The following is a 22,870-nucleotide window of genomic DNA, read 5'->3' on the forward strand; positions in this document are numbered from 1 at the left end:
TAAATCGATTGGTCATTAATTTTGAATAAATTAATAAAAATACCGACTAATCTATTGAAAGAGAAAATAAAACTTCACCAAACTTCTCTTTATTGACTGAATGACAAATGCAATTACCTAGGTCATTGTTGTGTGAAGCTCCATTTTAAAACAATGGGAAAGATTCGACTTCAAAATAGCGCACAACTTCCAGGTTCTCCAAGGAAGTTTTAAGGTGATGACATTTGCAGAAATTACTATAAGATTTACACGCCCACAAATCTGCGCACAGAGGATAGGTTATACATCCTTACTTGGGCTATAAAATAGTACCTAGACAATTATAAAATCCCTGAATCGAGTGCCCAGAATTTGAAGATCCAGCAAAGTGGTACTCGAAGGCGGTTATGGTATGAAGATGTGAATATTAATAGAGCAAATGTGTTGTGGTGGTGATTATGTACTTGCTCTGGTTTGAATGAATGTCTAATAGAAGAGTGGGTGAGGAGAAACAGTTGGATAATTTGTTGAACATAGGTGTTCGAAGAACTCAGGCTTGTCGTAGTCGAAAGATCCCGGGATAAAATAATTGAAAACTTGTTTGCAGAGATTTTTGAGGTGTGGTGTGTGAGGTACCTGAACCAGTATCATGGAGTTATTAAGCTGTTGTGGTTGATTAATATTGATCAGTGTTTGTTGAACCTAATTGCGCAAACTGGGGGAATTGCATTGATTTGGGTGTTTTCATGCTGGTCAGGATTTCTCTAGTGAATATTTAAGAGATTCTTGTGTGAATGCAAAACTATTTTAGTAAGATCAAACAAGGTGGTTTAAGAGTTGCTGAAAAAGTAGTCGTGTAGGTACAAAAAATTGTAAGCGAGTGTGAATGCTGCAAGGAGTGAGGCTCGGTGTCAGTGTTTCGCGCTGGGATTTGTCAGTTGGTGTGCTTTTGTGTTGTGATTGGTTGGTGACTTAGCAGTGTCGTGCTGGGATTGGAGCACAAAGTGTATCATGAATTTTGATTGGTTATCAAAAGACTGTAGAAATAATACCCAGAATTTAATTGGGTTAGCAGAAATTCGACATATACAGAAACAATAACATAATATTTGATAAATCATGTAGTTTCAGAATTAAAATTGTCATCATGAAAGGTTTTAAAGAGCTTAAAAGTTTGGTGGGAGGGGATATTCCTATGTCAGTATGCAGAGGTTCTTCTGGAGGGTATGCCTGCATATATTATGGCTACCAAACATGAGTTAAATACATGTGCTTTGCTCCACCAATGGAAAAGGATTACTGAGGAGTGCGCTTTGAGTTTTCCTAGAAATGGGACATTTAACACCAGAATTCTTGACAATTTAAAGAGAAAATTGCATGAGATGGAGACACCACCTAGACCCTTTCCGTATGAAGCATTTAATGCATTGGAGAGTGTGGCCAGGGAAAAGGAAAGGAAAAAATACCAGAGAAGAACAAGTAGTGTAGCAAAGAATTCTGCAAATGCCCAATGGGATGAACAAGGTAGATGGAGGAAAGCCATCTTAGAAGGGACTAGATTATATCCAGTCCTTACTTCAGAGACTGCTCAGAAGGGACAGGGTAAAGATTCCAGTACGAAGGAAGCCGATGAGTCAGATACTGATCAGGAGATTAAATCTTTGAACAGATGTTAGCATGGAGACCACCACCACACATGATTCCAGTAGAGCAGAGCAGCCAGGCGCTAGTAGTTGTTCTAGTTCCAACCGCTAGAGTACAGCTGAGTGCATCTCAACTTGAAGGACTCTTGCAGATATTGCCAATCACCTCACCAATAGTAACTCGACCACCAGTTGCAGCCCCAACATTGACTATTACAGCCATAGTGCCCTGTATTTCCCCAGTACCTGCTATTAGTACTCCATCTGTAACTCAAGTGGTAACCAGTGCTCCTCTGCTTATAGAAACAAGATCTGAGACTCAAACAGTTACTGGAGGAGTGACTGCTTCTGCATTTGTCCCAAATTCCAACAACTCCAAGATAGTTGCCTGGAAGCCACCATTAACAGCGCTAGCCTTTTATAGATGGAGGGATGCAAGTACTTACAGCCCCGATCTCCCCTGAAGAAATAGTTGCACCTGAGAAGGAGCTTGTTTTGAGGAAGCAGCAAGATATAGTAAGGCAGAAAATGTGGAGACACCAGACAAATCAGAGACCAAAAAAGGAAAGCGTATATCTCAACTCAAAATTGAATCGGAAGAAATAATGGGGTGTTTAGAATTTGAACACTTGGAACAGTATAAAAGGAAAGAATTACTATCCTTGTGCAAGGAAGTCACGAGGAAAGCTGCTTTAATTCTTGACAAATTAACTTTACTTGCTCAGAAATATGAGAAGCATCTTACAAATAAATAGCATATACACATAAGCTATATGGTCCAATTAGATGATCCAGAGACATGAGGATTACAGGATTGTGACTGTCAGTCAGACAAACCACTATTTGGTTGATTAAAACGTACAATACACAATAAAATCATATAACCCAATAAAACATGAGCGACTTAAAGAAGAATTAATATAGCAAGATCAATTTTCAAATGCATAAAAACTTAAAAACACAGTTAATGGTAATTTCAGAAAGGAGTAAAACAGAGGTTTTCTATAGAATCTGAGCTCATACAGATTTTAACATAGGGTACCTTCTTTTTCCGAGACGAGCCGCTGCAACTAAAAAACTGGCAATGTTAAAAATATCCCATGGATCGTTAAGCAGTTGAAGATAAAATAGGGCAGGTCTAACCTGTAAAAACCCCTTTGCCCTTAGCAGAGGGACTAAAAACCTCCTATGAATCTCACTGTAATAGTCACAAAACATAAAATGCAACATGTCCTGTGACGAAAAATGGTCACAAGAATATGGACCCAATTCCTCTGCTCTGCACCAACCTTGCAGACTACCAAGAGAAAAGTGGATTAAATTAAAACAAAACTTAGTTAAAAGCCAGCGATGAAAGGGCTTGGTAACAATTCTCAGGTAGGGCTTACTCAGAGGGGAGGTTTTTAACAAAAAGTGAGCCCTAACTTACGGTTTCAATAACACCCGGTCCTCACAATCAGCCAACAATAAATTCAAAAGTTGAGATTTAACCCATTTAACATCCTCTTTTTTTATCCTATCCGAATAATTAAAAAGATCTGGACGCCCCAATTTTGACAACATATGCTTAACGTAATGCAACCACAGGATACTCCTAGCTTTCTCCAGGGTAACAGTCCCGAATAATCGGATGATTCAGTGTTAAGTCTGGGTTAAGCCAGGTCTTAAACCAGCAAACCAGCAAACCATCAAGGCCAACCTCATCAAGTCTGACCATAGCCGAGCCCCAATTCTTGATCAATAACAAACGTTGGAGTTGATTGAGGGACCGACAAAAGGGTGCGCAGAAACTTATTTTCAGCTATCTGGACCCCTTCCAAGTGCTTGTAGCCACAGATGGCAGAGCCATACAGAACTAGCATTTAGATCTATAAATATTAAGCATGGCTTCGATGGGCCCAGCCCCCAGACGCTGTGCAAACCCCAGAACAGCAGCCGTTGATCTTCCAATTGCACTTCTTTTGATTTTCTGTTGAGGGACTCCGGAACCTCTCTCGTCGAATAAAACCCCCAATTAAGTAAAAGAGGACACCCTAGACACCTCCGCTCCGTTACAATAAAAGGATTTCACTTTGTTTCTTTGGCTCACAGACATAACATGGGAATTTGTTATTGTTGGACTTGGCCCTTTTTGCAGGGTCATCCCTGAACTTTTTGCCTTCCTCCTATATTTTTTCTGACCTGTTGTTGGCTGATTTATGACTCTGGGCACTTTACCACTGCTGATCAGTGCTAAAGTGCATATGCTCTCCCTATTGTAAATTATTGTACGAATTAGTGAGTCCATAATTGGTTGGTTTGTTTTACCTGTCAGACCCTAGTACAGTGCACCAGGAGTGCCCAGGGCTTGTAATCCAAATACTGCTGGTGGGCTTGCAGCACTGGTTGTGCCAACCACAGAAGCAGCCTGTAAACATGTGTCTAAAGGCCTGCCATTGCAGAGCCTGCGTGCAGTCTGGCACTGTCATGCTGACTGGGCAAGTGCACCCACTTGCCAATCCCTAAACCTTCCCTTTTCTTCATGTCAGACACCCCTATGGTAGGCCCAAGGGCAGGGTGCATTGTAAGGATAAGGTAGGACATGCCCTGGTGTGTGTGGCATGTTCTAACAGTGAATTACAGCCATTTCTGTTTTTCACTATTGCAAGGCTACCTGTTCTCCATAGGCCAGAATGTGCAGTTTGGTTATTACATTTTATAATCCTAACTGACTCCGGGAACATGGTAGAAATTCGAATGTAGTATGCCTGAACTCAGAATGATAAAATACATCTTTTAGTGAAATTGGTTTTAACATGCGGTGTTTGAATATGCCACTTTTAGAAAGTAGGCATTTTCTTGTCTAACCATTCAAACCTGCCTCTGCTAGGCTGTGTATTCCTTGTCTGGAGTTTGAATGACAGGGCTGGGGGATTCCAGGAGACAGGGTGGGGTGTCCCAGTGGTGAATAGAGAAATCTGCATCCAGACGGGTGGGAGGAGTTGCACCTGGGACCTGCATAGGGCTGTGCCTGCCTTCCACAATGCTGGCTCACCTCCTGTGGGGCGGCTGATGTTTCTGCCCTACAATGTGAAAGGAAAGGAGAAGTCTGGTAAACAGAGTGCTCAGGAAGTGGCTTGACTGGGCAAAGGCCACTCTGCCCTCAGAGGACACAGGATTTTGGGGTATAAGTATTGGGACCCTGATCCCAAGAATTTAGATCACTTTGGGAAAACAAGAAGAAGCTCTGCTGAGGGAGGAACCAGAAGAAGCTGAAGAGGAAACTATCCCTGAACCTGGAGGGAATTGGCCTGCAGTGGTTGCCTTACTGCCAAAGAGAGGAGAAAGGAACTTTGTGTGTACTTTTGCTCAACTTGTGAAGCATCTCCAAGGGCTTGGAAAAGAGCTTGCTTCCTGCTGAAGTCTCAGGAACAACAGACTTCACCCCCCAGCTCCCCAGAGTTCTTTGGAAGTGCCTGCTGCTGTTGTTGGGCCTTCTGAGGGACTGCGTGTCGCAAGAAACTGGATGCGCGACTCAAGAAGGAGAAGCGTGCCGCCGGAGCTGTTGTCGTCGCATCTCGTAAAGTGTGTCGCCGCTGCAGCATCGCATTGAGCGGAAGCGTCTCGCATTATCCAGTGTCTCGCAACTCCGAAGATGCGTGTCGCCATCGCAGCCATCGTTCTTGTTGCATTGCACCGCATCAAGAAAAGCGCCTCGCATCGAGGAAGAAGCATGCCGCCGTCGGAGCTGCTGTCGTCGCATCGCGTAAAGGGGTTTCGCCGCTGCAACATCGCAACGAGTGGAAGCATCTCGCAAACGTCGGAGAAGAGTGTCACTGCCAAGGCCGCTGTCGCATCGCGTAAAGGGTGTCGCCGCTGCAGCTGAAGCATCGAGTCGAGTCTTCTTGCAACATCGGAGAAGCGTACCGCATCTGGAAGATCTTCACGTCTTTATTTCTTTGCACCAAAATTTTCAACGCATCAACATCGTTGCAACACTTTCGTTGCCCTGCGTGTCGCATCTAAAAGGTACATTGACTTAAAGGGTCGCATTTAATAACTTAAGAGAACTAAGCAAAATTCTACCATCTAAAGTAACAGAATTGTGTATTTTTGTCGTTTAATGGTCTTGTGGTAAAACTATATAAGGAAAACTTATTTTTGATATAAAACCTGTGTGGTGTCTATCTGTAGTGTTGTCACTTGATTACTGTATGTGTTCACAAATGCTTTACACACTGCCTCTGAGATAAGCCTGTCTGCTTGTGCTAAGCTTCCAAGGGGGTGAGCAGGTTTTTTTTTTTTGGAGTGTACCACTTTACCCTGACTAGAGGAGAGGGTCCCTATTTGTCACAAGTGCATACCTGTGCCAACTAGAGACCCCCTCCCCCCCCCCCCCCTCCCCCCTCCCCCCAAGTCTAACAGTTATGTTCACTACTAAGTCCAAAGACTTCATATAGGCCCCTAAGGCATCCAATAGCCTCTGAAGGCCTATGGCTGTATGGGCTAATAACAGCGTCATCCGCATATCGGAGAACAGGGATACCCCTTTCCCCTACTCGCAGGATGTCCAAACTAGCCAGGTCTAAAATCGTATCTAAATTATTAATATAAAGGGTAAAAAGTAGTGGCGCCAGAATACATCCCTGGCGAACACCTCGGCCAGATTTAAAGTGCTGCTGAGAGATCCCTGTGTAAATCCGCCAGGAAATGAACTAGACATGGTAGAATGGTAAAAAAAAAAATAATAATCATAAAAGAAACTTACCTTTTCATGCCGGTCCCGTGTCTCTGCTCATGCTTTCCTAGTCAGACAGGCACAGGAAGCACAGAAAAGCCTTCCCTAACCAATAACAATGCTGCATTGTCTCCCCTGACCAATCAACGCTGCAATGCAGCGTTGTGATTGGGTTTGAGCGTCCTGGTTCAAACTCAACCAGGGAATGGGGGCCTGGGCTTGTTCTCCATGCTAGCTGTAGTGCAGCCTGCATTGAGAACGGGGAAAGGGTGCATGACTGGTTTGGGCGGCCTGAGAGTGTTGGCCAAACAGTCATTGCACACTTAGGAGTGGGCAAACCACTCCTCTGCCCTGCTCGGAGAGGAGAGCCACTCCGCCCTTCAGCTCCCCCGCCCACAAAGTAGCAGGAAACCTAAAAAAATAATAACAAAAAAGTTAATATGATGTTATGTTTCCTTTACTTTGCAGTGCACCGTTTAAAAGCAGTGGGGCGTCGCACCTCCGCCATAGCGGAGAAGCCGCCCCTGCGGCACCAACCCCTCATCAGGGATAGTAACCAGTGTATAAATACAATTACCACCAAACACTGCCGGAAACATTTATCAAGAGCGAGGGTTGCTTTGATTATTGTATACGGGGTCGGGGACTGGTACAAACCAGGGAATGCAGAGTTTCAACTGACTATGAAACCACTTTGTAGGAGCGGCTGTCAACGCTGTAGTAGACATATGCTTGATAGACATTTTGGTAAACAGTGGAGATTAGGAAAACTCAAAACACTTCCACGCTTCCACCTTTTCTACGTTATCTATTTAATGGGGTACGAGAAATTCAGGTAACTTGCTTTTTGCTTAACTACAAAAAAATTCTGAAGAATTACCCAAAATTAGGTGCGATTGCGTGAAATGCAACACTGCCATTGGGTGCTGCATTTTTTCGCAGAATGTGGATGCAATTCGTTTTTTTTAAAAAAGCACAGCGAGCAACAGGTGCTTGTGAGTTATTAAAGATGTCCCCATAGGTTCAGTCTACATTTTGTACTAGAAATGGCACATAATTAACAAGTTGACATTGCATGATTTCATGCATTTTAGGCCACAAGAGTAACGCAAAAACGTTAATTATGCCAGAGTAATGGACATTTCACCCGGGCATACTCTTCAACACAGAACTGAATTTAATGGTACTCGTGTTACTGCACTGGAAGGATGAAAGACCGAGTTGACATTCCTCAGATTCGAAAAGACATCAGATGTCAGCAGCGATTGTTTAACTGACCAAGGACTTAAAGGTCAGTAGAATTGCAGAATACAGCAGCAATCAGAGCAGCAGAAAAATTTAAAGACGACCCACATTTCCTTATATTGCAACACTAGGAAAATGCTGCAGTCTCGCTTCCACCTGTGGCTCTTTCTTCCTTCCCAGGCCATAACACTCTTCATATTATACTTAGTTTAAGGAAACTATGTCTCCACTGATATCACGCCTTCTTCTGCCATAGAAAGTCTGCTTCTGATATACTTTACATTGTTAACTACTTTGCAATTGTAATTACATGAACCTTCATATCCCCTTTAACCACTGAAGTCAGCTGGGTCATTTCTTAAACATGCTGTTCCGCCAACAGCTCAGGCACAATAATAAGGCTGACCTTTCTTCTCCTGCGAAAATATGGATTTAGAAATGTTATAGGCTGACCCTGTTAAAGAGATTAACAGCCCAATTTAAAGAAAAAAATCTACAGAAATAGTCTTCTATGGTTCTTCAGTATGAGAACTTTTGGTATTTAAGTTTATGCTTTTTTTTTTTTTTTTTAACTCTGTCAGGGTGTTGATACCTCTGTGCAGGAGTGTTTCGTTAAACATAATTGCGAGGAGGTTGTTTAAATCCATGTACTGCTCTGATCTTTATGCATCCAAACAAACTAGGTTATGCTTTTCCAGGCATTCAGGGCTATATATAGGTGCAATTAAAAGATTGTAAAAAAATTAAAATAAAGATTCATTATTTTGCTTTTCTCAAATGGATAGGCAATTCTTGGAATGCTAATCAGGGAAATATTGTCCTGAAAGGCTTTACTAGAGGAACATGTTTTAAGCATTTCAGAGTACCAACATGGACAATAAGTAATTGACCTGACTCGAAGGAAACCAGACACCAGTTTTTAAAAATATAGCAGAATTGTTAATAAATTTAGACACTAAAATGAACAAAATCAGATAAGTTTAACCGGGTTCAAGGATTTTAAAAAGGAAAAATAAATCAGTGCATTGCACTACAGTAAAACTTTAATGATACATTCAATGGAGAAAAAGACATGTGACAATCAGTCACTTGCAGGTCGAGTTCAGTGGAATCCACTGAAGTTTAAGGTGATGCAGATCCTAGGACCTACCCACGACAGTCCAATAAATGTTACCTAGCTCATGGGGCCGAGTGTAGAGTTGCCTGGCTGTCCTTGGTGTTGAAGCAAGAGCCGTGAGGCTGATGGTTTGACAGCTTTGATGGTGCTGGTGAGGAAACGGATGCAAAATCATGACAACAGGACCACAGAGATGACCAGGTGAACGTGCTGCAGAGTACCCTCGAAGCGATACAAAAGGGGATGATGGACCAAGCGCTTGAGCAAATCAAACACTCACCCCCAGCTAACTGATCTGGGTTTAATCCATCATCATTCTTTAGCTCACTCCACCACCCCAGTTCAGACATGGCCATATGCAAATCAGTCTGACCCTGTGCATCATGGGAACAGTCCAGCCCGAACTGCCAAGCCATGTCTTCCCTGGACCGGAAACAAGCATCCTGGGACCGGTTCCGGGTTCATAACCCTCATCAGCCAGGCTATCTTGAATCCAGTGGCAAAGTGAGCAAGGGACCCACGTCTGGGTATACCCTGCCAACTTAGGGCGAACAAAGCAATACCAAAGGGGATGATGGACGGAGCGCTTGAGCAAATCAAACTCTCACCCCCAGTCAACTGATTTGCATATGGCTGGGTCCAAACTGGAATGGCATGGTGAGCAAAAAAATTATGGATTTAGGCCCAGATCTCTGTACTGGAGTGAATGTATGACATTGTTCTGCAGCATTCTGTCCATCAATAGTTCTTTTGGCATTTGTCACCCCGAGTGGGACGGGTATGCTCAGCCGTGAGTCCTGTGCTCTCCATGCCACTGGAATCAAGCTATCCTGGCTGAAGAGGGGTAACACCCCAAAACCAGTCCTAGGATGCTTGTTACCAGTCCAGGGAGGACCTGGCCTGGCATTTCGTGCTGGACTGTTCCCATTGGGTACAGTGTCAGGACTGATTTGCATATGGCTGGGTCCAAACTGGAATGGCATGGTGAGCAAAAAAAACGATGGATTTCGGCCCAGATCTCTGTACTGGGGTGAATGTATGACATTGTTCTGCATTCTGTCCATCAATAGTTCTATTTGCAGAGTACCCTCGAGGCACAGCATTGAACAATCCTAGTGGTAGTCGGGCTGACCATCAAAAATCCTTGGCAGCACCAAGCTCCATCTTTGGTCAGGACTATGTTTCCCAAAGTACACTAAACAATGCTCTAGACACTTTGGCATTCCCTTGGTGGGCCCAATGGCCAGTGATTCCTTGGTTCCAGGAGCATGATTTCACCTGCGCGCGACTAGTAGCTCTAGTCCAAGGGAATTCTGGAGAATATCAGACAAATGGGGGTTTTCTAGGGGTTTAAGCAGGGATCCACACACTAGACAACCGGGTTGGCTTTTTATTGGGTGGAGATTTCATGGCATAGGTCTGCTTGAGCCCAAGGGTCAGAAAGCCCCCAAAGATAGCTTACCAACCTCAAACAGTTCTGAATAGTAGGTAGACTCCGGAATCCGTGTGATGTGGCTTGCATATAGCCCAATTTCTTCAGTTTTCTGTGACCGAAAACTGAAGAACTCCCAGCCAAATGGAAAAGTTCTACCATCAATTTGTTACCACAATTCTCCACAATGTGTGGATGGGCCTATTGTATGGAACAGAACAGACCAAAAATTTTACCACATGATTTTCACATCAACACTTTTGACTTCACGTTCACTTTGGATGTCTGGAAGGCGGAGTTTGTCTTGCTGTGATTAGAACTCTTGCCTTGCAGATCTGTACTTATTCCAACAACAAAGGTTTAACTTGCAGCCTCCCAGGCAGTTTCTTCTATGAAATCTGTTAGACTTGGGGGTCTCTAGTTGGCACAGGTATGCACTTGTGACAAATAGGGACCTCTCCTCTAGTCAGGGTAAGGGGTACACTCCTAAAATAACCCCTGCTCACCCCCTTGGTAGCTTGGCACGAGCAGACAGGCTTATCGCAGTGGCAGTGTGTAAAGCATTTGTGAACACATACAGTAACCAAGTGACAACACTACAGATGGACACCACAGATTTTATTTAAAAAATAGGTATTCTTTATATAGATTTACCACAAGACCATTAAATGACAAAAACACACAATACTGTTACTTTAGATAGTAGAATTTAGCTTAGTTCTCTTAAGTTCTTAAATGCGACACTTTAAGTCAATGTACCTTTTAGATGCGACACAGGGCAACGAAAGTGTTGCAACGATGTTGATGCGATGAAGTTTTTGGTGCAAAGAAATAAAGACGTGAAGATCTTCCAGATGCGGCATGCTTCTCCGATGTTGGGAGAAGACTCGACACTTCAGCTGCAGCGGCGTCACCCTTTACGCGATGCGACGACAGCGGCCTTGGCAGGCCGCACTCTTCTCCAACGTTTGCGAGACGCTTCCGCTCGATGCGATGCTGCAGCGGCGACACACTTTATGCGATGTGACGACAACAGCTCTGACAGCGGCACGCTTCTTCTTGAGTCGCGCCTCAGAAGGCCCAACAACAGCAGCAGGAACATCCAAAGAACTCTGGGGCGCTGGGGGTGAAGTCTGTTGTTCATGAGACTTCAGCAGGAGGCAAGCTCTTTTCCAAGCCCTTGGAGATCCTTCACAAGTTGAGCAAAAGTACACACAAAGTTCCTCTCTCCTCTCTTTGGCAGTAAGGCAACCACTGCAGGCCAATCCCCCAGTTTCAGGGATAGTTTCCTCCTCAGCTTCTTCTGGTTCCTCCCTCAGCAGAGGTTCTTCTTGTTTTCCCAAAGTGATCTAAATTCTTGGGATCAGGGTCCCAATACTTATACCCAAAAATCCTTTGTCCTCTGAAGGCAGAGGGGTCTTTGCCTTGTTCAAACCGGTTCTGGTCATTCCTGGAGCACTTTGTTTACCCGAGTCCTTCTTTCCTTTCAGAGTGCAGGGCAGAAACATCAGACGCCCCACAGGAGGTGGAGCCAGCATTGTGGAGGGAAAGCACAGCCCTATTCAGGTCCCAGGTGCAACTCCTCCCTCCCATCTACATGGAAATCTCTCTATTCACCACTGGGCGGACTCACCCTGTCTCCTGGAATCCCCCAGCCCTGTCATTCAAACTCCAGACAAGGAATGCACAGCCTAGCAGAGGCAGGTTTGAATGGTTAGACAAGAAAATACCTACTTTCTAAAAGTGGTATTTTCAAACACAGAATGTTAAAACCAACGTCACTAAAAGATGTATTTTATCATTCTGAGTTCAGGCATACTAAATTCGAATTTCTACCATGTTCCCTGAGTCAGTTAGGATTATAAAATGTAATAACCAAACTGCCCATTCTGGCCTACGGAGAACAGGTAGCCTTGCAATAGTGAATAACGAAAATGGCTGTAATTCACTATTAGAACATGCCACACACACCAGGGCATGTCCTACCTTATCCTACAATGCACCCCGCCCTTGCGTCTACCATAGGGGTGTCTGATATGAAGAAAAGGGAAGGTTTAGGGACTGGCAAGTGGGTGCACTTGCCCAGTCAGCATGACAGTACCAGACTGCACGCAGACTCTGCAATGGCAGGCCTTAGACACACTTTTACAGGCTGCTTCAGTGGGTGGCACAACCAGTGCTGCAAGCCCACCAGCAGCATTTGGATTACAAGCCCTGGGCACTCCTGGTGCACTGTACTAGGGTCTGACAGGTAAACCAAACCAACCAATCATGGAATCACAATTTCATACATCAATTTACAATAGGGAGAGCATATGCACTTTAGCATTGATCAGCAGTGGTAAAGTGCCCAGAGTCATAAAACAGCCAACAACAGGTCAGACAAAATATAGGAGGAAGGCAAAAAGTTCGGGGATGACCCTGCAAAAATGGCCAAGTCCAATAAAATCCCTTTTACGATTTAAGACACTGGCTGTGACCTACTGTTTCCTACATCTAAATATAAACAACAAACGTCACTTCCTTATAAAACAGAATGCCTGTCTAGCCTCACTCATTTCCAACCTACACTTGCTCTTCCGAGTCCTTTTTTCTTAGCCACTCCAGGCACTCTAGAACAGAATTTTTGAAGACTGAGCAATAAATTTGTTCATGAGGTGACATATCTACTCGCCTCAAAGTTACCATGTTTCCCTATGTTGAGACACGTCAAAAATCTAAGGCTAATGATCTAATGTCAAGTGCTTAGATACCTGGATTCAATTACCCATTTGTTTCAACTGTGTCTTCCACTGTGGATTCCAGCCTTTCCTCTTCCATAAGCACCACAATGAAGTGCTCATCTCCTGGTACCTCTTTGAAAATGTTTGTACTAAAAACAGGCACTAATATGATTACCAATGACCATAAGATCACTAGTGTTCATTAATCCCACACACGCAATTCAAAGGACAGTCCAAAGCAATCAGTTAAGTCTTCATGTTAAGATATCACCCCTTTGGAAGTGTCAGCCAATAGGCATTTTGTCAAAGGAAATTATTCTGCCCAGAAACATGCGCCATAGCACTATCACAATGGACCATGCGATTATAGAGCTGGAGTGGTTTGTGTAGGCACTGTATGGATGAGGTATACTGTGACACCAATACAAATTTGTTTTCTGTTCCATATAGAATATTCAAAAGTTTCAAGCAAGTCTGTCCCCGTCAACTGAGCAATGCTATAGTCTTATATATTCAAATGGACTCTAGACCAGCGTAAACTTAGCGATTGGAGGCAAGTTTTGCCTCCAGCTGTCACTGTGGGTGAAAACTAGAATGCTGTTGAAGTTTATGGGTTGGCCGGTGCAATGGGGAGAAATGGCAACATATGGATGGTGGTCCACGATACATACCACTCCGCACCTTCCTGCTTCAATCCCATAGATTTCGTTTTGCTTCTTCGCTGAAACAGAATACATTGAAAGGTCAACTATAAATATTACTGTTGTTGAGATGAGCATTACATTCCATTGTTTTTTTTCTTCTTTACCTTTTCCTTTGGATTTCCTATAAATACATCTTCATTGCAATTGGTCATTGATCGATCCTGTCCTTTCGTTTTGCCGCTTTCTGACACTTTCATTTCCGCCTTTTTTTGTTTCACGTCCTCCTTCGAATTCATACTGCCAAGTTCCTTTTTATGAGATAACTCGGTGAATATTTGGCTAGAACGGGAAAAGTGGGAAGATTAAAGGTAAAATGTAGGTTTATAAAACACGATCACCCAAAATTGTCACCACGCAAAAACTAAAGAACGTCTCAACTGTGCCAGACAAAGCAAGGTTACCGACTTACGTGCTTAGTTTGCAGATGTTATAAGCACACTTGCTTTGCGCCCCCTCCCCCACTAGGAAACCCCTCATTTGCATCAAGGAGTTAAGTACGTAGGCCAAAAATCAATGAAAACAATGGATTTGAATGCCTATGTTCTATATGCTATTACACTGCCTGCCTAAAGCTTAGCAATAGTGTTCGCAAAAGCCACTTTCGTTTTTGTAACCGAACACCTCTGGGTCTCGCATTCCCATTCACACTTCAGCTCTCGTGGGGCTAAAGTGCTGAAAGTTTTTGCTAAAACAGTGGGCTGCAGGGAGAAAGACGGGGTTCCAGCCTCTCGGGTGGAATCTCCTTTCAAGGCAATCCACAAAACTTACAGTCAGGTCGGAGGCCCTTGCTAAGAGAAGTAAAGCCCTTGACAGCACAGAATGAGAGCAGATGAGAATCGAGGGGCGGAGATTTGCTTTGATCCTTAGCTAGAAGGGAGATACCTTAGGGAGAGATTTGCCTACATTTTGGTATGATATTCCGCTCCCCGGTTATGAATGCAAGCATCATGGACACTGCACAACCACAAAGCTCTGACAGTCTCCAGAAGACCTGCTTTGCCACATCTTCCATACATCACTGCTTAGGAATTCCAAGCTCCACAAATTAGGTCAACTTTGCAGCTCTTCCATGACACTGGTCTCGCCCCATCTGACTAGGAAGGCCCTTCTGTGCCTTTCAGTGTGTGTGTGTGTGTGTTTTTTTTTATATGGTTAACCACAATTACTGACTGTACTCCATCATGATTCAGCCACGAAGGATGCAGGTTTTATAAAAACGTTTTCTTTAGGAACTTTTTCTCATGTATACATTCAATTTTCTTACCGTATGCAACATTTTACTCATCGCACTTTTCTCTACTTGAGTGAATGCATCTTAAACTGTTTGTTATTGAACTGCAACTTTGTTTTGGTGGTGCTGCTCATCTACAACAGACCTTTTCCATCGAAAGAAGACCTTACTGCATGAGCCGGGCATTACTCACACTAACCAGATGACCTTACAAAAATCACATTCATTTCTCTTTGTGGGACTGGACCTCTGCCACTGCCCACATAAAGACTAAACCACCCCCTCCAAATAGTTTAACCTTCGTTTCCTAGAGTAATACTAACAAGCTTCCAGACACAGGGTAACCCTGATGAGTCAGCATGCATTTGTGACCCCACTCCTGAGACTACTGAGAGAGGCCAAACGTGCAGGAAGTTCAGTCAATGCTGTCAGCTATGCTACTAGGAGACTAGGGGAAGATCCCAGATGCTTTACTGGAGTAAGCAATACTGGTTTATCTCACCAGTTCACCATATAGTGCTATGATCTAGAGGTGGTGTTAGTCTCCATCCCCACCTCTTAGGTGAATCTTCTGATGAGTACAAGTGACCGCTACAATGGTTAGATTCTTTGAACGGGTTTACCAAGCTACAGGAGAAAATAGTTTTCAGGTGACATTACGAAACAGGTACATGTTTGCTAAACCTAGGGTATGACGTATCAGTAAAACACCTTCATGAAAGCCGGGTCGCTCACATTCACTACAGAAAGTCACCCACACAGAGTATATACAAATGAAATGTTGGTGCTCTATTTACCATTGGTGGTTCGAGTTAAACATGTTGAGGCGATTAAGAGAGAAGGTGTTAGACTTGGGGGTCTCTAGTTGGCACAGGTATGCACTTGTGACAAATAGGGACCCTCGCCTCTAGTCAGGGTAAAGGGGTACACTCCTAAAGTAACCCCTGCTCATCCCCTTGGAAGCTTGGCACGAGCAGACAGGCTTATCTCAGAGGCAGTGTGTAAAGCATTCGTGGACATATACAGTAATCAAGTGACAACAGTACAGATGGACACCGCACAGGTTTTATGTAACTAATAAGTATTCTTTATATAGATTTACCACAAGACCATTAAACGACAAATATACACAATACTGTTACTTTAGACGGTAGAATTTTGCTTAGTTCTCTTTAGTTCTTAAATGCAACACTTTAAGTCAATGTACATTTTGGATGCGGCACGCAGGACAACAAAAGTGTTGCAACGATGTTGATGCGTTGAAGATTTTGGTGCACGGAAATAAAGACGTGATGATCTTCCAGATGCGGCACGCTTCCCCGATGTTGCGAGAAGACTCGACGCGTCAGCTGCAGCGGCGACACTTTACACGATGCGACAACAGCTCCGAAGGGTGGCACGCTTCTCCGTGGATGCAAGGCGCTTTTCTTGATGCGGTGCAATGCATCAGCTACGATGGCTGCGATGGTGACACGCTTTTTCTGCATTGCAAGACACTTCCTGGATGATTCGAGATGCTTCCGCTCGATGCGACAGCTGCAGCAGCGACACACTTTACGCGATGAGACGACAACAGCTCCGACGATGGCACGCTTCTTCTTGAGACACGCTTCCAGCTCCGTGCGACACGCAGTCCCTCAGAAGGCCCAAAACAGCAGCAGGCACTTCCAAAGAACTCTGGGGAGCTGGGGGTTGAAGTCTATTGTTCCTGAGACTTCAGCAGGAGGCAAGCTCTTTTCCAAGCCCTTGGAGATCCTTCACAAGTTGAGCAAAAGTACACACAAAGTTCCTTTCTCCTCTCTTTGGCAGAAGGCAACCCCAGTTTCAGGGATAGTCTCTCCTCAGTTTAATCTTGGTTCCTCTCCTCAGCAGAGTTTCTTCTTGTTTCCCCAAAGTGATCTAAATTCTTGGGATCAGGGTCCCAATACTTAAACCCCAAAATCCTTTGTCCTCTGGAGGCAGAGGGGCCTTTGCTTTGTTCAAGCCGGTTCTGGTCAGTCCTGGAGCACTTTGTTTAACTGACTCCGTCTTTCCTTTCAGAGTGCAGGGCAGAGACATCAGACGCACCACAGGAGGTGGAGCCAGCATTGTGGAGGGAAGGCACAGCCCTATTCAGGTCCAAGGTGCAACTCCTCCCACCCATATAGATGCAGATCTCTCTATTTACCACTGCGACACCTCACCCTGTCTCCTGGAATTCCCCAGCCCTGTCACTCAAACTCCACACAAGGAATACACAGCCTAGCAGAGGCAGGTTTGAATGGTTAGACAAGAAAATACCTACTTTCTAAAAGTGGCATTTTCAAACACAGAATGTTAAAACCAACTTCACTAAAAGATGCATTTTATCATCCTGAGTTCAGGCATACTAAATTTGAATTTCTACCATGTTCCCTGAGTCAGTTAGGATTATAAAATGTAATAACCAAACAGCCCATTCTGGCCTATGGAGAATAGGTAGCCTTGCAATAGTGAAAAACGAAAATGGCTGTAATTCACTATTAGAACATGCCACACACACCTGGGCATGTCCTACCTTATCCCTGCAATGCACCCTGCCCTTTGGTCTACCATAGGGGTGTCTGACATGAAGAAAAGGGAAGGTTTAGGGACTGGCAAGTGGGTGCACTTGCAGTCAGCATGACAGTACCAGACTGCATGCAGGCTCTGCAATGGCAGACCTTAGACACTTTTACAGGCTGCTTCTGTGGGTGGCACAACCAGTGCTGCAAGCCCACCAGCAGCATTTGGATTTACAAGCCCTGGGCATTCCTTGTGCACTGTACTAGGGTCTGACAGGTAAACCAAACCAACCAATCATGGAATCACAAATTCATACAACAATTTACAGTAGGGAGCACTTGCACTGTGGCACTGGACAGCAGTGGCACAGTGCCCTGAGCAACTAACACCAGCAAAAACATATGAGGCAACAGCAAAAAATGGAAGGGAGACCCACGCCAATGTGCCAGGTCTAACAGAAGGTAATTCTTAATAAAAGGTACATGAAGCGTGCCACATGTAGCTTTAATACAAAAGCAGGCTCATTACTGGAGACTCATGTTCAACTCGCAAAAAAGGAAAATATAAGCATACTTTTTTATTAAGCATTACCTACTCTCGTAATCTCCTCACCCTTTATATAATGCAGTGCATTGTGGGAGCAGGAGTTAAAGTTAGCTCACCTAACTATAACTGCTGAATTTCACTGGTTTTGAAAGAGTGAAACCTGAGCCCAACTAGAAAGTCCCTATAACCTTTGTTTTTTTTAGTGCACTTCCATGTTTTTTTTTTTTAAGTAGTAATGGCATTTTTGCAGAGTGGTTGAGAAAGGGGGTGGGGACCAGCCTTCAGGAATCCCATTGTGTAGGACTCACAGAAAGTACCAGTAGGGCTTCTTGGCCCCCAAATTCCCTCAGCATACAAGAGGACTTAATTCTAGGGGTGGGCGGAATTTGCGAAATGAACTTTCGCAAATTATCGCGAAAATGTTTAAAATTATCGCAAACAAGCGGAAATATCACGAAGATGCGTTAGTTTTTTTCCGGCATGTTCGCGAGATTTTCTGCATGGTTGCGGGTCGCCAACTTACCCATGTGGTTGCTTGCGGGCGCGGCCATCTTGTTTTGAGTTCTCTCGCGGTGCATGATCGCGAGAAGAAAGACGTGATCGTGCAACGCATGACGTCACTGCGGGCGCGAACTGTCGCGAGACAGCGCAAATGGCTAAAAACAATACAACATCTCATGGAGAACGCGACCGGATCAAGAAAACTTGTCGGCGAACGCAGGGATTCAGGTAAGGCGATCGCGCGCGCGCGAGAATGTATTTTATAGCGCGAGCAAGAAACAAATTATCGCCAAGCTGCGGAAACCGGAAACTTTGACATTTTCGCGCTCTCCGCGGAACGCGAAAATGTCAAATTATCGCAATTTCCGCGAACGGAACGAAATTTTCGCCCAGGCCTACTTAATTCCCTAACTAGTAGAGCACCAGAAGAGAAATTTGCAGAGTGGTGGAGAAAGGGGGCATGGCCTCCAAGGACCTCTTAGCAATCCTGCTGTGTGAAACTTACTGGCGAACAGGAAGGGTTGATGGCCCAGAAGGAAGTTCTTGGGGGCCAACAACTCCTCCTGATACCTCCAGTAAGTCCCACACAGCTGGATTGCTAAGAGGTTGTTGGAGGCCACAACCCCTTTCTCCACCACTCTGCGAACACTCCTACTGGTTGGAGGAAGAACTTTAGTCCTGAGGCTCTCAGGAGGCAAGGGGACGTCATCCCCCCACCAGCAGTGTGCTGAGAGGCGCTTTTGAAGACTGGTGGAGAAAGTGGCATGGCCTCTGACCACCTCTCTGCAATCTTGCTGTGTGGGACTTACTGGAGGTAATACGAGGTCTTGTTGGCCCCTAAGGATCCTCATCAGCCAAGGGGACTTCATTCCCCAACCAGCAGCGCTCCAGGAGGCACGATTGCAGAGTGGTGTAGAAAGGTAATGGGGCCTCCAGCATCGTGTCAGTAGCATTTTCTTTCTTAAATTATAAAGGCCACACATTTTTAGAATGGGGAGGGGCTTTTCACAGCCCAAGGGACTCCATTCCCTGGGACCTGCTGTTTATTTTTTTTTTCTTAACGTTTTATAAAACAAGGGAGGTGGGCTGCTCTGCAGATTTTGGCCCCAGGGACCCCATCTCCCTGGGCCTGGCCACAATACTAGGTGCCCTAGCCCCCCCCCCCACCCCAGGCACCGGCCTGGCCACAATACTAGGTGCCCTAGCCCCCCCCCCCACCCCAGGCACCCAGTCATTTTCGCTGGGGACCACAGGGGGAACCTGAAGGCTCCCATGGTCCCTGCCAGCTCAAACGTCCTGCAGAAGCGGCATTGTTTTGAGTCTGAACATGCAGCTCCCTCTGTCCAAAAGCAATTCTGCGAAGCTCTATTCAAGCGAGAGCATTTTAAATGTTGGCAGCCAAGCAGGTTTCAGTAGTATTTTGGGCTACCAGATATCTATATTATTTAAACTGAAATATCTCTGAAACTACTGAATAGATTTACACCAAAGCACAAAAAGCACGCTTTCTGGACAAACATCTAGCCTTCTGCCAAATTTGGTATAATTGCGTTCAGCGGTTCGGGCTGTAGTGGTGTTCAAAAAATGAAAAGTCCCAATGGACATAACGGGAAAACGCATTTTGGGGCTGCCTATTTTCTCAGCCCCCACTTGACAGATCACCCTGAAACTTTCAACACAGCAGCTGCACCAAGCGGAGGAGGTTTTGTGAAAATTCAGTGAAGATTGGCTAAGCGGGCCAAAGTTATTGGCAAACAAAAAATGGAGAGAGGGGGAGAGAGAGGGGGAGGAGAGGGGGGGAGAGAGAGGGGAAGGAGAGAGGGGGGAGAGAGAGGGGGGGGAGAGAGGGGGGAGAGAGAGGGGGGAGAGAGAGGGGGGGGAGAGAGGGGGGGGAGAGAGGGGGGGGAGAGAGGGGAGAGATGGATGAGGGATGGATGAGGAAGAACGGATGAGGAAGAACGGATGAGAGAAACGGATATGAGAGGTGGATATGAGAGAAACGGATATGAGAGGTGGATATGAGAGAAACGGATATGAGAGGTGGATATGAGAGAAACGGATATGAGAGGTGGATATGAGAGAAACGGATATGAGAGGTGGATATGAGAGAAACGGATATGAGAGAGAGGTGGAAGAGACGTGGAAGAGAGGTGGATATGAGAGAGAGGTGGAAGAGACGTGGAAGAGAGGTGGATATGAGAGAGAGGTGGAAGAGAGGTGGAAGAGAGGTGGATATGAGAGAGAGGTGGAAGAGAGGTGGAAGAGAGGTGGATATGAGAGAGAGGTGGAAGAGAGGTGGAAGAGAGGTGGAAGAGAGGTGGATATGAGAGAGAGGTGGAAGAGAGGTGGATATGAGAGAGAGGTGGAAGAGAGGTGGATATGAGAGAGAGGTGGAAGAGAGGTGGATATGAGAGAGGTGGAAGAGAGGTGGAAGAGAGGTGGATATGAGAGAGAGGTGGAAGAGAGGTGGAAGAGAGGTGGAAGAGAGGTGGAAGAGAGGTGGAAGAGAGGTGGAAGAGAGGTGGAAGAGAGGTGGAAGAGAGGTGGAAGAGAGGTGGAAGAGAGGTGGAAGAGAGGTGGAAGAGAGGTGGAAGAGAGGTGGAAGAGAGGTGGAAGAGAGGTGGAAGAGAGGTGGATATGAGAGAGAGGTGGAAGAGAGGTGGATATGAGAGAGAGGTGGAAGAGAGGTGGATATGGAAGAGAGGTGGATATGAGAGAGAGGTGGAAGAGAGGTGGATATGGAAGAGAGGTGGATATGGAAGAGAGGTGGAAGAGAGGTGGATATGAGAGAGAGGTGGAAGAGAGGTGGATATGAGAGAGAGGTGGAAGAGAGGTGGATATGAGAGAGAGGTGGAAGAGAGGTGGATATGAGAGAGAGGTGGAAGAGAGGTGGATATGAGAGAGAGGTGGAAGAGAGGTGGATATGAGAGAGAGGTGGAAGAGAGGTGGAAGAGAGGTGGAAGAGAGGTGGAAGAGAGGTGGAAGAGAGGTGGAAGAGAGGTGGAAGAGAGGTGGAAGAGAGGTGGAAGAGAGGTGGAAGAGAGGTGGAAGAGAGGTGGAAGAGAGGTGGAAGAGAGGTGGAAGAGAGGTGGAAGAGAGGTGGAAGAGAGGTGGAAGAGAGGTGGAAGAGAGGTGGAAGAGAGGTGGAAGAGAGGTGGAAGAGAGGTGGAAGAGAGCCGAGGGATTGATGACAGATGGATGAGAGAAATGGATGACAGATGGATGAGAGAGATGAGGAAGAATAGATGAGGATTGGATGAGAGGGATGAGAGAGATGGATGTGGAGTGGATGAGGGATGAGAGAGATGGATGAGGGGTGAGAGAAATGGATGAGAGATGGATGAGATGGATGGGAGGGGAGAGAGGGGGAGAGAGGGGGAGAGAGTGGAGGTTGAGGGATGGCTGAGGACTGGATGAGGGAGAAATGGATGAGGGGTGAGAAATGAGAGATGGATGATGAGAGGGGGGAGGGGTGGAGAGGGGGAGAGTGGAGGTTGAGGAATGGAGGAGGGAGAAATAGATGAGGGGTGAGAAATGAGAGATGGATGATGAGAGGGGTGAGAAGTGAGAGGGGGATAGATGGATGAGAGGTGAGAGTGGGATAGATGGATGAGAGGTGAGAGGGGATAGATGGATGAGAGGTGAGAGGGGGAGAGATGGATGAGAGGTGAGAGGGGGAGAGATGGATGAGAGGTGAGAGGGGGAGAGATGGATGAGAGGCGAGAGGGGGAGAGATGGATGAGAGGAGGTTGAGGGAGGGATGGATGAGGGATGAGAAATGAGAGAGTTGCATGAGAGGGGAGAGGGATGGTGAGGGGAGAGGGATGGTGAGGGGAGAGGGATGGTGAGGGGAGAGGGATGGTGAGGGGAGAGGGATGGTGAGGGGAGAGGGATGGTGAGGGGAGAGGGATGGTGAGGGGAGAGGGATGGTGAGGGGAGAGGGATGGTGAGGGGAGAGGGATGGTGAGGGGAGAGGGATGGTAGAGAGGGAAAAGAGGGAAAGAGAGGGGAAAAGAGGGAAAAAGAGGGGAAAAGAGGGGAAAAGAGGGGAAAAGAGGGGAAAAGAGGGGAAAAGAGGGGAAAAGAGGGGAAAAGAGGGGAAAAGAGGGGAAAGGGACGGACAAGGGACGGACAAGGGACGGACAAGGGACGGACAAGGGACGGACAAGGGACGGACAAGGGACGGACAAGGGACGGACGGGAACGGATGAGGAACGGATGAGGAACGGATGAGGTGTGGATGAGGTGTGGATGAGGAACGGATGAGGTGTGGATGAGGATGAGGAGCGGATGAGGTGTGGATGACAGGGATAGATGAGAGATGGATGAGAGAGAGAGACGATGGATGAGAGAGAGAGACGATGGATGAGAGAGAGAGACGATGGATGAGAGAGAGAGACGATGGATGAGAGAGAGAGACGATGGATGAGAGAGAGAGACGATGGATGAGAGAGAGAGACGATGGATGAGAGAGAGAGACGATGGATGAGAGAGAGAGACGATGGATGA

General features: G+C 45.8%; 1 protein-coding gene across 4 annotated transcripts in view; it reads right to left on the minus strand.

The window, feature by feature from the left end:
• LOC146780067 (DNA topoisomerase I, mitochondrial-like) overlaps positions 1–22,870 on the minus strand; it is a 1,246,550-nt gene that overhangs the window by 864,422 nt on the left and 359,258 nt on the right. For all 4 annotated transcript variants that reach the window (XR_014972079.1, XM_085637972.1, XM_085637970.1 and 1 more), the window contains exons 9-10: positions 13,665–13,839; positions 13,528–13,577 (exon numbers count right to left, since the gene is read on the minus strand). Coding sequence is in view for 3 of the 4 variants with exons in the window: in XM_085637972.1 (XP_085494098.1) it covers positions 13,528–13,577; positions 13,665–13,839 (225 nt within the window). In the remaining variant the exon portion in view is untranslated. The remainder of the gene's footprint in view (positions 1–13,527; positions 13,578–13,664; positions 13,840–22,870) is intronic.

Source organism: Triturus cristatus, chromosome 12 (genome assembly GCF_964204655.1).
Source record: "Triturus cristatus chromosome 12, aTriCri1.1, whole genome shotgun sequence".
NCBI lineage: Eukaryota > Metazoa > Chordata > Amphibia > Caudata > Salamandridae > Triturus > Triturus cristatus.